Here is a 13,432-nt window from a genome sequence, read left to right on the forward strand (position 1 = left end):
TGTTGATGGGTGTGTTAGTTGTGTTAGTATTACTGGAGTGCTGAGGCATGCGTGAGAAACTGACACTCTTGGCATGTGAATGACAACAGAGAAAGCACCTCTCTTTAGAAACATATTTCCTCTACCTCCATTTTGTTATGAGAAGAAAAAGTTCAGGCTCCTTTTCATTGTTATACAAATACCAGTAATTCAATTCAAATTGAAATTACATTAATGAAATTGGAACCTTCAAAATATTATCGTAAAAAATCAAAATACATAAAAATCTAATTTGGATTTGACGTACCCTTTCCTGAAAGAAATCCGTTGGAGAGGTGAATTTTAAAATGAAAGTATTTTAAAAGGTCTCTTTTCTTTCCCATGTCTTTCAGAATCCAGTTGCATGGAAACACTTCTGTCAAAAGACTGGAAAGAGAAGATGGAAAGGCTCGACACCGGTGATCTTCTGGGAGAAGTTAAAGGTAAGCTTGATGCTGAGGTCACTCACAACCGCAGCGCTCTCTTGTAAAGACTGTCTTAAAGTGAGATTAACAAATCCTTCTATTCCTATCAGACATACATAATCTATACATAATCTAAGAAACAGGCTTGCACTCTGAAATTAGACAAAAGCTCTTGGCTGCCTTCCCTAGTTCTTTTCTGCACTTTCCTTATCTGTTATGTCAAAATGTCTCTGTCCAGAGCCCTCTCTTTAAATTCCAACCCCATTTCCCAGTCTGTCATTTTGTTTGTGTCTGTGGTTTACTGTTAGAGACTAGGCAGTGGTCTGCTATATAAAACTATAAGACTAGAGACACTGCTTCCTACTCATGCAGTGGGTTCATGTCAAGAGAGAAGAGAGAGGAAAGAAGAGAGAGGAAGGAAAGTGCAGAGACGAGGAGAGCCCTCTCTCTTCTAGGTCTCTCACATCTAAAAGGAATTCTGCCTTGAGTCTGGTAGTGAACGCCCTGCACAGCCCAGCTCTCCCTCCAAATCTGTATTTATGCACAGGGAAGGTGGGCCTGAGCTGGGCAGGCGGCTGGGTTTTTTGCAGGTCCAGTTCCTAGCACTGACTGTTACTAAAAAGGTGTTTATGTAGCTAGCGGAGAGGAAGGCACAATACCAGCTGTCTGATAACACCAGGCTCTACCTCTCTCTCTCTCTCTCTCTCTCTCTCTCTCTCTCTCTCTCTCTCTCTCTCTCTCTCTCTCTCTCTCTACCCCTCTCTCTCTCTCTCTCTCTCACTCTCTCTCTCTCTCTACCTTTCCTTCTTTTCTCTATCACTCGCTTCCTTGCCAACGCCCATACTCTCAAGTCTGTATCTCACAACACAAAATGGTGTATATTAATGATTGGATTATTAATATATACATGAATATACTCATATCTATATATCCACGTCATTTAAGCTGAACAAAGACGATGCTGCTCTGCTCATCATGCACAATTGTAGTCATCAGAACTATTCAAAGACATCTGAAAGTAGCATTCTGCTAGCACGTGCACTGGAAATGCTTTGCATTTTTTTATGATGTACTCCCACTTTAATAGCTCTTTTAATCATATGGTTGGCAATCATAAATAATATTTGTCCTTGGTTTTAATTATGGGATGACATTTTCTCTGTGTGCCAGGGAAGACAATAACTAATGCATGTTGTAATAAGTATATTCATGGTCAATAACCTTAATGAGCTGAAATATGAATCATGTCTTGGTAAACCAGATTCATTGTAGCTGACCCTGTAGATCAAAGTGCAGTGGAACAAATGTTTAAAATGATTTAGCCTTTTGAAAGCAGATCTATTTAAATTACAGGGCATTTTTCTGTTTGATAAATGGTAAGGGTGAGGTTATTCCACAGCGGTGTAAACAGGTGGGGAGGGAGCCTGATAATGCCCACTGTGGCCTTTGTTGACTCACATGCAAGGAGACACAGTGAACACTAGACCTAGAAATATAACTACTTTTCATATCACACCGGCAGGCTGTCTAAGGTTTTTAATTAGCCTGCCATTTCATATGACTGTAGACATTTCAAAGGACTGCTTTGTGCTCCCCCTTACAAATGTCTCTTTCTGCGTTTGAAGTCTGCCGGATGTAAATACTGGCAATTAAAAAGAAGCCCAGGGTTGGAGACACACAAGGTCCTCCTAATTAAAACACAAACAAAGACACCAAGCAGAAAACACCTTCTGATTAGGATCTAAAGTGTTATGATGAATCAGAGTATTAATTGTTAGGTTAAAATCCATACAAAGGGTAAGCATGCCGGTAGGTTTAAGTTAACGGAGGACAGCGCTGGATAAAGGCTAACATCCGTAAAAGCTACCTACTGCCTCAGTGGCCTTGATACTCATTCTCTACTCAGCGGACATTACATCTGGAACCAATGGCATTGTACATTCTATCTAGACTACATCCTTTGTGGCATTGTTCCGTAGTTACAAAAGATTGCTTTTGATGTTAAAAGATAAATTAATGAAATATAAAATTCTGTCCCTTTTGAACCGAAAGACTGGTAATTTGTACGTTTCTTTCCTCACAAGGCTGCCTTCCTTTGAATCAGCGGTAGAGAATCTAAAAGTCTCTGTAGTTTTTGCTCAACTGCTTAGCATATTTTCCACCTTATGAACCTGTCACCTTGTCGTACTGTTGTAGTTGCAAAAGGAGGAATCTGCTGGGTTAAGACTCGCAGTGGAATTATCACACAGGAGAAGACAATAGGTGGAACAGAATTTTGACCGAAGGCTTCACTTCACCAATGAAAAGAAGTGCATTCTTTTACACTATGCATTTGTGTTCAGACATGCCCAGACTACATTATGCTCTCGGGGTAAAACACAAAGTACAGTAAACAAAACAATGGTATCAAATCATCTGAGGTTGGCTTTCCTTTATCTTACACCCAGTTCTACGCAACCAAGCATTTAGTGCCTCACGTACATAGTTATAGTATATTGTCATGTGCTTTCCTGCACTAGAATGGGTCTGTGGTTAAACTAATACTGGTACTTCCAGTAAAATGGAGACAGTTTGAACTGTTTCCATCAATACAGGATAGGAAGTATGCTTAACAGAGACATAGAGAATAGAATGATTTGGGTGTAATGATGTCAGATGTTTATCAGCCTTGTCCTTTAAGCTGTGAGAGATTAACAGCTGCAGGAAGAGAGAGGGAGGGAACGGTTTGTGAAGGAGTATTAGTGGTGGATTACTTTTCACCAGCCGATTCCAGGGGTAACTGTTTGTTTTCATACCTGAGCTTAGCTGTCAATCATGAGGAACGGTGAGAAGGGAAATGAGATCTCCTGAACAAAACCACAGAGCAAGAGAGGGAGGTGTGGGGGGAAAGAGTGAGAGGGAGGGAGGGAGAGAGGAAGAAAGCAAGATAGAGGGAGAGGAGAGAGAGAGCACAGAGAAAGATAGAGAGACCTGGGACATGGCTGTTTTAATTATGGTTCTTCAAAGAGAATCTCTTTCTGTGAAAGCTGTGCCACAACGGCAGAGAGATCTCATACACTATAGTATGTTTCCAGTACTCCTGTCCTTTATTCTGGCTGTACTGTTTATGTTTGTAAATTGTTTTTTAAATGGTCAATGATGGGGAGGTGCCTATTGTGGTTGTTTGATTTCATTGAATCATTACAAGCCATACCCTCCTTTATACAATAAAACATTGACTTTTTTTGTGTTTTAGGCTGATATTTTGGAGGAAAACCGGAGTGATTTTAGCTAGCCTCTCACCGTGCCTCACATATGTCAGTTGAAGAATTCAGGTGATGTGCATGTATTTAATGTAAATTCCATTGGAATGTGAATGCAGGTTTATGGGGGAAAGGCTTGGTCAAATAAGCTCTCCCTGTGCAGTGTGGCTTTCATGTATACTCAATCAGGGCCTTTGAGACCCACACACTGCAGGACTGTTTAACTTTCCCTGTAGCCATCCAGTGTCCGACAGCCCCCCGAAAAAACGGCAAAGCATTTATTCAACTGAAGAAAAAATGTGGTAGTTAAATTGGAACACAAACTGCATTCATTTTCTCGGAAGGTTTGATAAAAAATGAAGCTAAGCATTGTACATTTGCGTTAAAATGGCAGCTTCAATTCTATATAAACTAAAATCAAGCCTCTTGCACTTTCATAATCAATTTGTGAATGCTGTCTACGTGACAGTGGCGGGGTGCACATTGACAGTCCTGTGGCAGACAGATAAGTAGAAGCTCTTTAAGGGGAGAGCGAGGAGCGGGGCCGGGCAGGGCCGCAGCTGAGACTGATTTGATGCTGCTCCTACCTGGCCTTGCTTCTCCCATAGTAGTCCTCTCCCCCAGAGAGGACTACTGTGTGCACACAGAGCTGGGGTTGTTCAGCCAGCTGGGTTTACTTCAAAACATGATTATTATATTTAACATTCAGCTTCATTCTTAATGGCTCTAATAAAGTCTAGAGCGAATGCCAAAGGAGATTCCACACTATATCTGTAAATACACGCGGAATCACAAGTGGGAGCAAATTTTTATCGGCACAGGAAAACATTGTCATTTCATGTTTCTTTCTCCTACTTTCTTTGTGAAACCCCATCAATATAAATCCTTTACCTCTAGTTTCCAGCTCTAAAATACTACCCTGTTTCAAAATACTCACACAAAATACTCACACCATGTGCAGTAAAAACTAAAAATGTCACTAATAAACAGTGCATAAACATTAAAAAATCTCTCTCAAAATATTATAAATTGCTTCTTAGTGGAATTGAATGTAAGGTGGTAAATGTGACTGTCACAAAGACTAAATGACCTAGTGAATCTGTGTTATACAGCTATATGTATTTTGAGGAGAGAGCTGTGTATGTTTGATAGTGAAACCTCTATTTAGAGCAGAGGGAGAGAGCACCTCAACCCATCACACACTGAAATATCCTTCCAATTCTCCCAATTCAAAAGTGCCACAGTTTGCATTTTTCTCCCAACACTTCAATAGTCTTCTGTTGGGCCTGTGTACCCAGGTGAAATATGAGACACCGTAAATCATTATTCTTCAGACTGCATTTGCGAAATGAATGTATGGGCCTAATGCCCTCTGTTTTTCTCCCTTAATGAATTGAGGAATTTAGCTTGTGGCGTCGGCTGCAGAAAGGAACACCTTGTCTGTGTGTGTCTGTGTGTGTGTCTGTGTGTGTGTGTGTGTCTGTCTGTCTGTCTGTCTGTCTGTCTGTCTGTCTGTCTGTCTGTCTGTCTGTCTGTCTGTCTGTCCGCTCTTTCTTTCTCCCTCCTGGCTCTGTGTTTTGAGAGGAGACAGGCAGACAGGAGTGGGTTTGGTGGTGTCTGGGTCAGCCGCTGCTGGTGTCGGTGTGGGCAGAAGCCCTGTGCCATGGAACCAGGCATGGGGATGGTTCTTTGACCAGACAGGGCCTCTGGATGACTGGCTGCACATTTAATACTTTAATACATTTCACACTTAAAATCATGTTTACATTTTACTTCCACATTTCAGTGTGTTTACATTTAATTTACCAAATTATATTTACTATTACTACAAATAATTAGCTTCTTTCTTGGTTGACAGACACACAGGTAACCCGTTTATTAAGAATGCAATAATCAATTTATATCTTAAGTTACTACCAGGAATCACTAGCAATCCTTATTTTAACGATTGACAAATATACACCTCTCTCACTTATAGAAGTGTAGTAAATGGAATATTTATCAGTCTCCCAGCCGCAAAGTAAATTGCATCCTCACAGCCGTGTAATGCTGCTTAAGCACTGGCTGCTATGTCTGGGCTGGGTTAGTACATGTCACGCTGGATTTCCCCCTACAGCTGCTCTAGTGCTACGGCTCCGGAGCCAGCCCCTCTGCTGATCTACCACCAGCCACAGAGACACAACACACACACATACGCTCACACACACACACACACGCACGCACATACACACACACACGCGCGCACGCACGCACATACACACACACGCGCGCACATACACTAGAGTTCGGCCGAATATGATTTTCCAAATCCGGTGCCGATTATTGGAGGACCACAAAAAGCCGATACCGATTAATCTGCCGATTTTTATATATATATTTGTAATACATGACAATTACAACAATACTGAATGAACAATGAACACTTTTATTTTAACTTAATATAATACATAAATAAAATCAATTTAGTCTCAGATAAATAATGAAACATGTTCAATTTGGTTTAAATAATGCAAAAACACAGTGTTGAAGAAGAAAGTAAAAGTGCAATATGTGCCATGTAAGAAAGCTAACGTTTAAGTTCCTAGCTCAGAACATGAGAACATATGAAAGCTGAGGGTTCCTTTTAACACAAGTCTTCAATATTCCCAGTAAGAAGTTTTAGGTTGTAGTTATTATAGGAATTATAGGACTATTTCTCTCTACACCATTTGTATTTCATATACCTGACTATTGGATGTTCTTATAGGCACTTTAGTATTGCCAGCCTAATCTCAGGAGTTGATAGGTTTGAAGTCATTAACAGCGCAGTGCTTCAAGCAATGCTAAGAGCTGCTGGCAAACGCATTAAAATGCTGTTTGAATGAATGCTTATGAGCCTGCAGCTGCCTACCACCACTCAGACTGCTCTATCAAATACCAAATCATATACTTAATTATAATATAATAAACACACAGAAATACCAGCCTTTGGTCATTAATATGGTCAAATCCGTAAACACTCATTTCGAAAACAAAACAATTATTCTTTCAGTGAAATATGGAACCGTTCCGTATGTTATCTAACAAGTGGCATCCCTAAGTCTAAATATTGCTGTTATATTGCACAACCTTCAATGTTATGTCATATTTATGTAAGTTAATATTGCCTGCTAGTTAATATTGCTTGCTAGTTAATATTGCCTGCTAGTTAATATTGCCTGCTAACATTAATTTATTTTTATTTTTAACTACATATGCAGGTTTATAAAAATATACTTGTGTATTGATTTTAAGAAAGGCGTTGATGTTTATGGTTAGCTACATTTGTGCAACGATTGTGCTTTTTTGCGAATGCGCTTTTGTTAAATCATCAGCCGTTTGGCAAAGTTGAAGTAGGCTGTGATTCGATGATAAATTAACCACCACACCGATTATATGCAACGCAGATCAAGCTAGTTAGCCTAGTAATATCATCAACCATGTGTAGTTAACTAGTGATTATGTGAAGATTGATTGTATTTTATAAGATAAGTTTAATGCTAGCTAGCAACTTACCTTGGCTCCTTGCAGCCACAAGGTACTTTTGATGCTGCACTCGCGTAACAGGTGGTCCTAGTGGATTGCAATGTGATCGGCCATAATCGGCATCCAAAAAAGGCTGGTTACCGATTGTAATGAAAACCATGCCGATTAATCGGTCGACCTCTAATACACACACACACATGCACACACGCATGTACACTTACACACACACACACACACACACACACACACACACACACACACACACACACACAGTCAACATCTTTAGAAATCAAGGACAACATTTGTGAAAGTGTCACGACTTCCGCCGAAGTTGGTGCCTCTCCTTGTTCGGGCGGTGTTCGGCGGTCGTCATCACCGGCTTTCTAGCTGCCACCAATCTACGTTTCTTTTCCTATTTGTTTTGTCTTGATTGTACACAGCTGGTTCCCATTACCTTATAATTATTTTCCCTATTTAACCCTCTGGTTCCCAATATGTTTTGTGCGTGTTTGTTCCTTGTTGAGTGTTATTGGAATGGTGTGTTTTCCCTACGAGGAATTTTATGGTTGTTTCTTTTCGAGTGAAGTACGTTATTTTACTCAGTTCTGTGTCCTGCGCCTGACTCCGTCCTCACCGCTGCACACTGACACCTGACAGAAAGAAAAGAACATGAGATGCAATCCCTCATATTATGGTTCTAAATAAACCAGTGTAGATGCATGAAGTTATAGCCAAGACCAGTGAATTGGTTCAATGCAAGAAAACACACATTCCCTTCCGTTTCAAGGTTTTCCTGACCATTGTTCAGACCAAGAGCTCCTTTTGTTGTTCTCTAGACAACTCCGATGTGAGGGAGGGAGGCCCTGAAAGTTGATCAGTGTTTTGTAGCATTTTATAATAAACCTGGACTAGAAGTGCTTCTCCTTACATGAAAGCAGGAAGAGGTCATTACCATACACGTCATGAGGGATGACTGGATGATGGAGAAAATCTAGTGTATCTCGTTGTGTGCTTCAAGCTTTGTCACATGACTTGTCAGTGTGGTCAGCGCTCTACAGATCCCTTTAATTACAGTTCGTCCTCAGCTTCGATAATGGTTCCTGTTGAAAACACAGACTGAACTGTCTCGTCTCTGGGTGGGATAATGGTTCCCTCTGTGAAGATAGCAGTCTGTTATCAGTGTTCAGTCGTATCTGTTCAGGTCTGTAAGGCTGCTATCGTCGAGCTCTGATGAAGTACCTCGTCCGATGCCACTGATACACCGTGGAGTGCTGAGGCTTTCACATTAGCATAATTACACTGAAGAGGCAAGCCTCTTCCGTCGTTGTATTATTAGCCTGCATTAGTGTTCAGTGTGAACGTCAGGCCTCTTCTGTCGTTGTATTATTAGCCTGCATTAGTGTTCAGTGTGAACGTCAGGCCTCTTCTGTCGTTGTATTATTAACCTGCATTAGTGTTCAGTGTGAACGTCAGGCCTCTTCCGTCGTTGTGGGATATAGAATTAACACACACACTGCAACCAAATGAGTTTAGTACAGTATACTCACATCAGCATAAGCAAACACTTCCCAGTGGTTTTCGATGGTGTCTGTTTCTAGCAGTTCCCTGCTGGTGGATAACCACTCCATGGGGAATTCATGGCCATGTAGTCCAGTATCTAAGGCTGTGAGGATTGATGGTCTGGGCTGCCATAGCCTGACATGTTGGTGTGTCCTTACTCATGCTTGTTAATGATGGTTTATTGGCAGGATGAACAGTTTTATATCATCACGGAGGCAGCAGGCCAGGTAAAACAGCTGCTACTCATATTGTCTCTGTTCGTTCTGACTCGCGCACCCAGGTACTTTAATACCGTTTTTACTTGAAACACATATGGCCTTAGAGCATTTCTGAACAAGCGTATATACAAGCCTAAAACATAGTTAAGGTTAAGTCAAATCTCTGTAGCCCATCAAATACCCTTTTGTTGTCTCTGGTTGTGCTTGCTTAGCAGGCTCATAGCCAGTTGTTTTATCCTATGGATTATTTAGGCTACACATGACAAATATTTTGTTTTAGCAGTCACAATGTATAATATTAATGTAGATTTACTGACAACATTAATATATGAATGGTATTTGAAAGGCATAGTCATCCGCACCATCATTTTTACTGGTAAACATTCTGTTGTGTGTGTGTGTGTGTATTTGTTTGTGTTTGTATGTGCAAACTTGTATTTGTGTTGATTCAAAATTAGGATTTAATTGCTTTTGGAGCAAGGTCTCTGCCCCGAAAAATTCTTTCATTGCAAGGCTACAGGAAGCAGTACTAGATTCCATTAGCAGTAATTCAATTGTATCTTTGTATTTATTTCTTCTTTAGAAGACATGAACATGGGGTCAGAGGACTACTGAGTTCATATTAGTGTTACAAATTGTATTGCACTGAACACACCAGCGCTACAGAATCATCACCCTGTGTGTACTGTGTGTACTGTGCATACTGTGTGCGTGTGTGTGCGTGCCTGTGTCTGTGCAGTGCATACATTCAGCCAGCGGTGTTACCTTTTCTCATGTGGATGAGCATCCCAGTCAGCTCCTGCCTTCAGCACGCCAGGCATGCTAGCTATGTGCAGTGTGTGTCCGGACACAGCCCTGAACAATTGCAGCATTTAGACAAGTCTTAATTTACTTAGGATGGGCTGGCAGCATATGGGAGGATCCACAATAGCTGACTGATGGAGGGACAAAGAAATTGCAGTGTTCTGGTGTAAAAAAAAAGTCATTCAGATTGGGTCATAATGGCTCAGCTGTCCTAACCAAAGGAAGGGACAGAATAGGGTGCCTTGTGATTTTTCTCTCTTCACCCCCGTTCGTTCCTTTTCTCCTTTTTTGTGCCTGAATCTTTTATCTGCGTTACTCACCAGGGACTCTTCAAAGTAACAAGCCTCCTTCTTTTCCCTGGTGCTGGACTTGGAACCCAAATTAGAGACTGCTTGATTAGAAGAAAGCGAAGGGGGCCAAGAGAGGGAGATGTGGGTATTGGACAGAACAAATCACACCCCTACAAAGTGCCTTTTATCCACAGACTCCAAGGCCCGACTCCCCTCCCAGCAACCAAGGCCCGCTTGTTTTTCTCTTATCATTTATTTATTCGCTCGTTTGGTTGATGTTTTCTGCCCTACTTTGTGACGTTTAAAAGAGGCAGGCGTCTGAAAAGGTGAATGCTGAATGAGGTGGTGAACGTTGCTGTCTGCCTCCTCCAGAGTGTCAGTCTGGCATGTTCTCCATGAGCATGAGGGGAGAGCACAGGATCACCTGCCCACCCTCCAACCTGCCCGCTCAAGGGACATCCTGGGCCAGACTGGCTCCTGTTGCAGGCTGCTATTGTCCTTCTGACCCACTCCCAGCCAGGGGAAGCAGCCTGATCCAGCCCCAGCAGCCTCAGGCAGGGTGGGAGAATGAGGAAGCGCTCCCAGATTGTCACAACACATTAGAAGTGAGGAACCAGGCTGCTTCATGTAGTGAGGAGGCATCCCTCGGCTGTCCATCTCCCGCTGCAAACGGGATGTGAGGAGACACGTTAACGGGCTGGCTTGGCCCCACCGCTGTTAAGAGCCATGCAATATGCAGGAAACTGCCTCTTTGTCAGCAGGCCGGTCAGACAAACACCGCCGCTGTCCTATACTGCACCGCCCAATAAAAGTTTTATCTGCATTTTAAAGCTGATCCATAATTTAGAGCAGGAGGAAAAGGATTTTTACACCAAACCAGGGCAACAAAAAACATATGTAGTATGACGTGGTGATGCTGATGTACAGGGAAGACATATGTAGTATGACGTGGTGATGCTGATGTACAGGGAAGACATTGCTCAGGTCAAGTCAAACATAGATAATCTGATGTCAAATCAATTTTAGGCATTCAATGTCATGTTTTACAATCTTGTCTTATAAAAATATATTTTGGCTGATTGTAATTGTTTTAACAAGATTCACTGTCCAAATCAGCTTACTGAAAATATTTTTATGTAAGAAACATTAAGTTTAAGCATTTAGATTAGAACCTGTTCCAGAGAGACACGACAATACAGTAGAGACAAGACAATACAGTAGAGACAAGACAATACAGTAGAGACCATACAGTAGAGACAAGACAATACAGTAAAGACAATACAGTAGAGACAAGACAATACAGTAGAGACAAGACAATACAGTAGAGACAAGACAATACAGTAGAGACCATACAGTAGAGACAAGACAATACAGTAAAGACAATACAGTAGAGACAAGACAATACAGTAGAGACAAGACAATGCACTAGAGACAAGACAATACAGTAGAGACAAGACAATACAGTAGAGACCATACAGTAGAGACAAGACAATACAGTAAAGACAATACAGTAGAGACAAGACAATACAGTAGAGACAAGACAATGCACTAGAGACAAGACAATACAGTAGAGACAAGACAGTGCACTAGAGACAAGACAATACAGTAGAGACAAGACAATGCACTAGAGACAAGACAATACAGTAGAGACAAGACAATACAGTAGAGACAATACAATACAGGAGAGACAAGACAATACAGGAGAGACAAGACAATACAGTAGAGACAAGACAATGCACTAGAGACAAGACAATACAGTAGAGACAAGACAATGCACTAGAGACAAGACAATACAGTAGAGACAAGACAGTGCACTAGAGACAAGACAATACAGTAGAGACAAGACAATGCACTAGAGACAAGACAATACAGTAGAGACAAGACAATACATTAAATACAATACAGTAGAGTCAAGACAATACAGTAGAGACAAGACAATACAGTAAAGACAATACAGTAGAGACAAGACAATACAGTAGAAACAATACAGTAGAGACAAGACAATACAGTAAAGGCAATACAGTAGAGACAAGACAATACAGTAGAGACAATACAGTAGAGACAAGACAATACAGTAGAGACAAGACAATACAGTAGAGACAAGACAATACAGCAGAGACAATACAGTAGAGACAAGACAATACAGTAGAGACAATAGAGTAGAGACAAGACAATACAGAAAAGACAATACAGTAGAGACAAGACAATACAGTAAAGACAATACAGTGGAGACCAGAAAATACAGTAGAGGCAAGACAATACAGTAGAGACAATACAATACAGTAGAGACAATGCAATACAGTAGAGACAAGACAATACAGGAGAGACAAGACAATACAGTAGAGACAAGACAATACAGTAGAGACAAGACAATACAGTAGAGACAAGACAATACAATAGAGACAAGACAATACAGTAGAGACAATGCAATACAGTAGAGACAAGACAATACAGTAGAGACAAGACAATACAGGAGAGACAAGACAATACAGGAGAGACAAGACAATACAGTAGAGACAAGACAATGCAGGAGAGACAAGGCAATACAGTAGGAACAAGACAATACCGGACCAACTTGTCTTGGTACAGAGGGCAGCCTGTTGTCTTGGTACAGGGGGGCAGTCTGTTGTCTTGGTACAGAGGGCAGCCTGTTGTCTTGGTACAGAGGGCAACCTGTTGTCTTGGTACAGAGGGCAACCTGTTGCCTTGGTACAGAGGGCAGCCTGTTGTCTTGATACAGAGGGCAGCCTGTTGTCTTGGTACAGAGGGCAGCCTGTTGTCTTGGTACAGAGGGCAGCCTGTTGTCTTGGTACAGAGGGCAACCTGTTGCCTTGGTACAGAGGGCAGCCTGTTGTCTTGATACAGAGGGCAGCCTGTTGTCTTGGTACAGAGGGCAGCCTGTTGTCTTGGTACAGAGGGCAGCCTGTTGTCTTGGTACATAGGGCAACCTGTTGTCTTGATAGAGAGGGCAGCCTGTTGTCTTGGTACAGAGGGCAGTCTGTTGTCTTGGTACAGAGGGCAGCCTGTTGTCTTGGTACAGAGGGCAGCCTGTTGTCTTGGTACAGAGGGCAGCCTGTTGTCTTGGTACAGAGGGCAGTCTGTTGTCTTGGTACAAGGCTCAGCCTGTTGTCTTGGTACAGAGGGCAGCCTGTTGTCTTGGTACAGAGGGCAGCCTGTTGTCTTGGTACAAGGCTCAGCCTGTTGTCTTGGTACAGAGGGCAGCCTGTTGTCTTGGTACAGAGGGCAGCCTGTTGTCTTGGTACAGAGGGCAGTCTGTTGTCTTGGTACAGAGGGCAGCCTGTTGTCTTGGTACAGAGGGCAGCCTGTTGTCTTGGTACAAGGCTCAGCCTGTTGTCTTGGTACAGAGAGCA

The 13,432-nt window shown here is 41.9% G+C and overlaps 1 protein-coding gene across 32 annotated transcripts in view; it reads left to right on the forward strand.

Annotated features, from left to right (window-relative positions):
• The window catches only part of LOC139411565 (transcription factor SOX-6-like), a 186,495-nt gene that overhangs the window by 93,004 nt on the left and 80,059 nt on the right, over positions 1 to 13,432 (forward strand). For all 32 annotated transcript variants that reach the window (XM_071158096.1, XM_071158092.1, XM_071158086.1 and 29 more), the window contains one exon: positions 372 to 461. In XM_071158096.1, coding sequence (XP_071014197.1) covers positions 372 to 461 — 90 coding nt within the window. The remainder of the gene's footprint in view (positions 1 to 371; positions 462 to 13,432) is intronic.

Source organism: Oncorhynchus clarkii, chromosome 6 (assembly GCF_045791955.1).
Source record: "Oncorhynchus clarkii lewisi isolate Uvic-CL-2024 chromosome 6, UVic_Ocla_1.0, whole genome shotgun sequence".
NCBI classification, from domain to species: domain Eukaryota; kingdom Metazoa; phylum Chordata; class Actinopteri; order Salmoniformes; family Salmonidae; genus Oncorhynchus; species Oncorhynchus clarkii.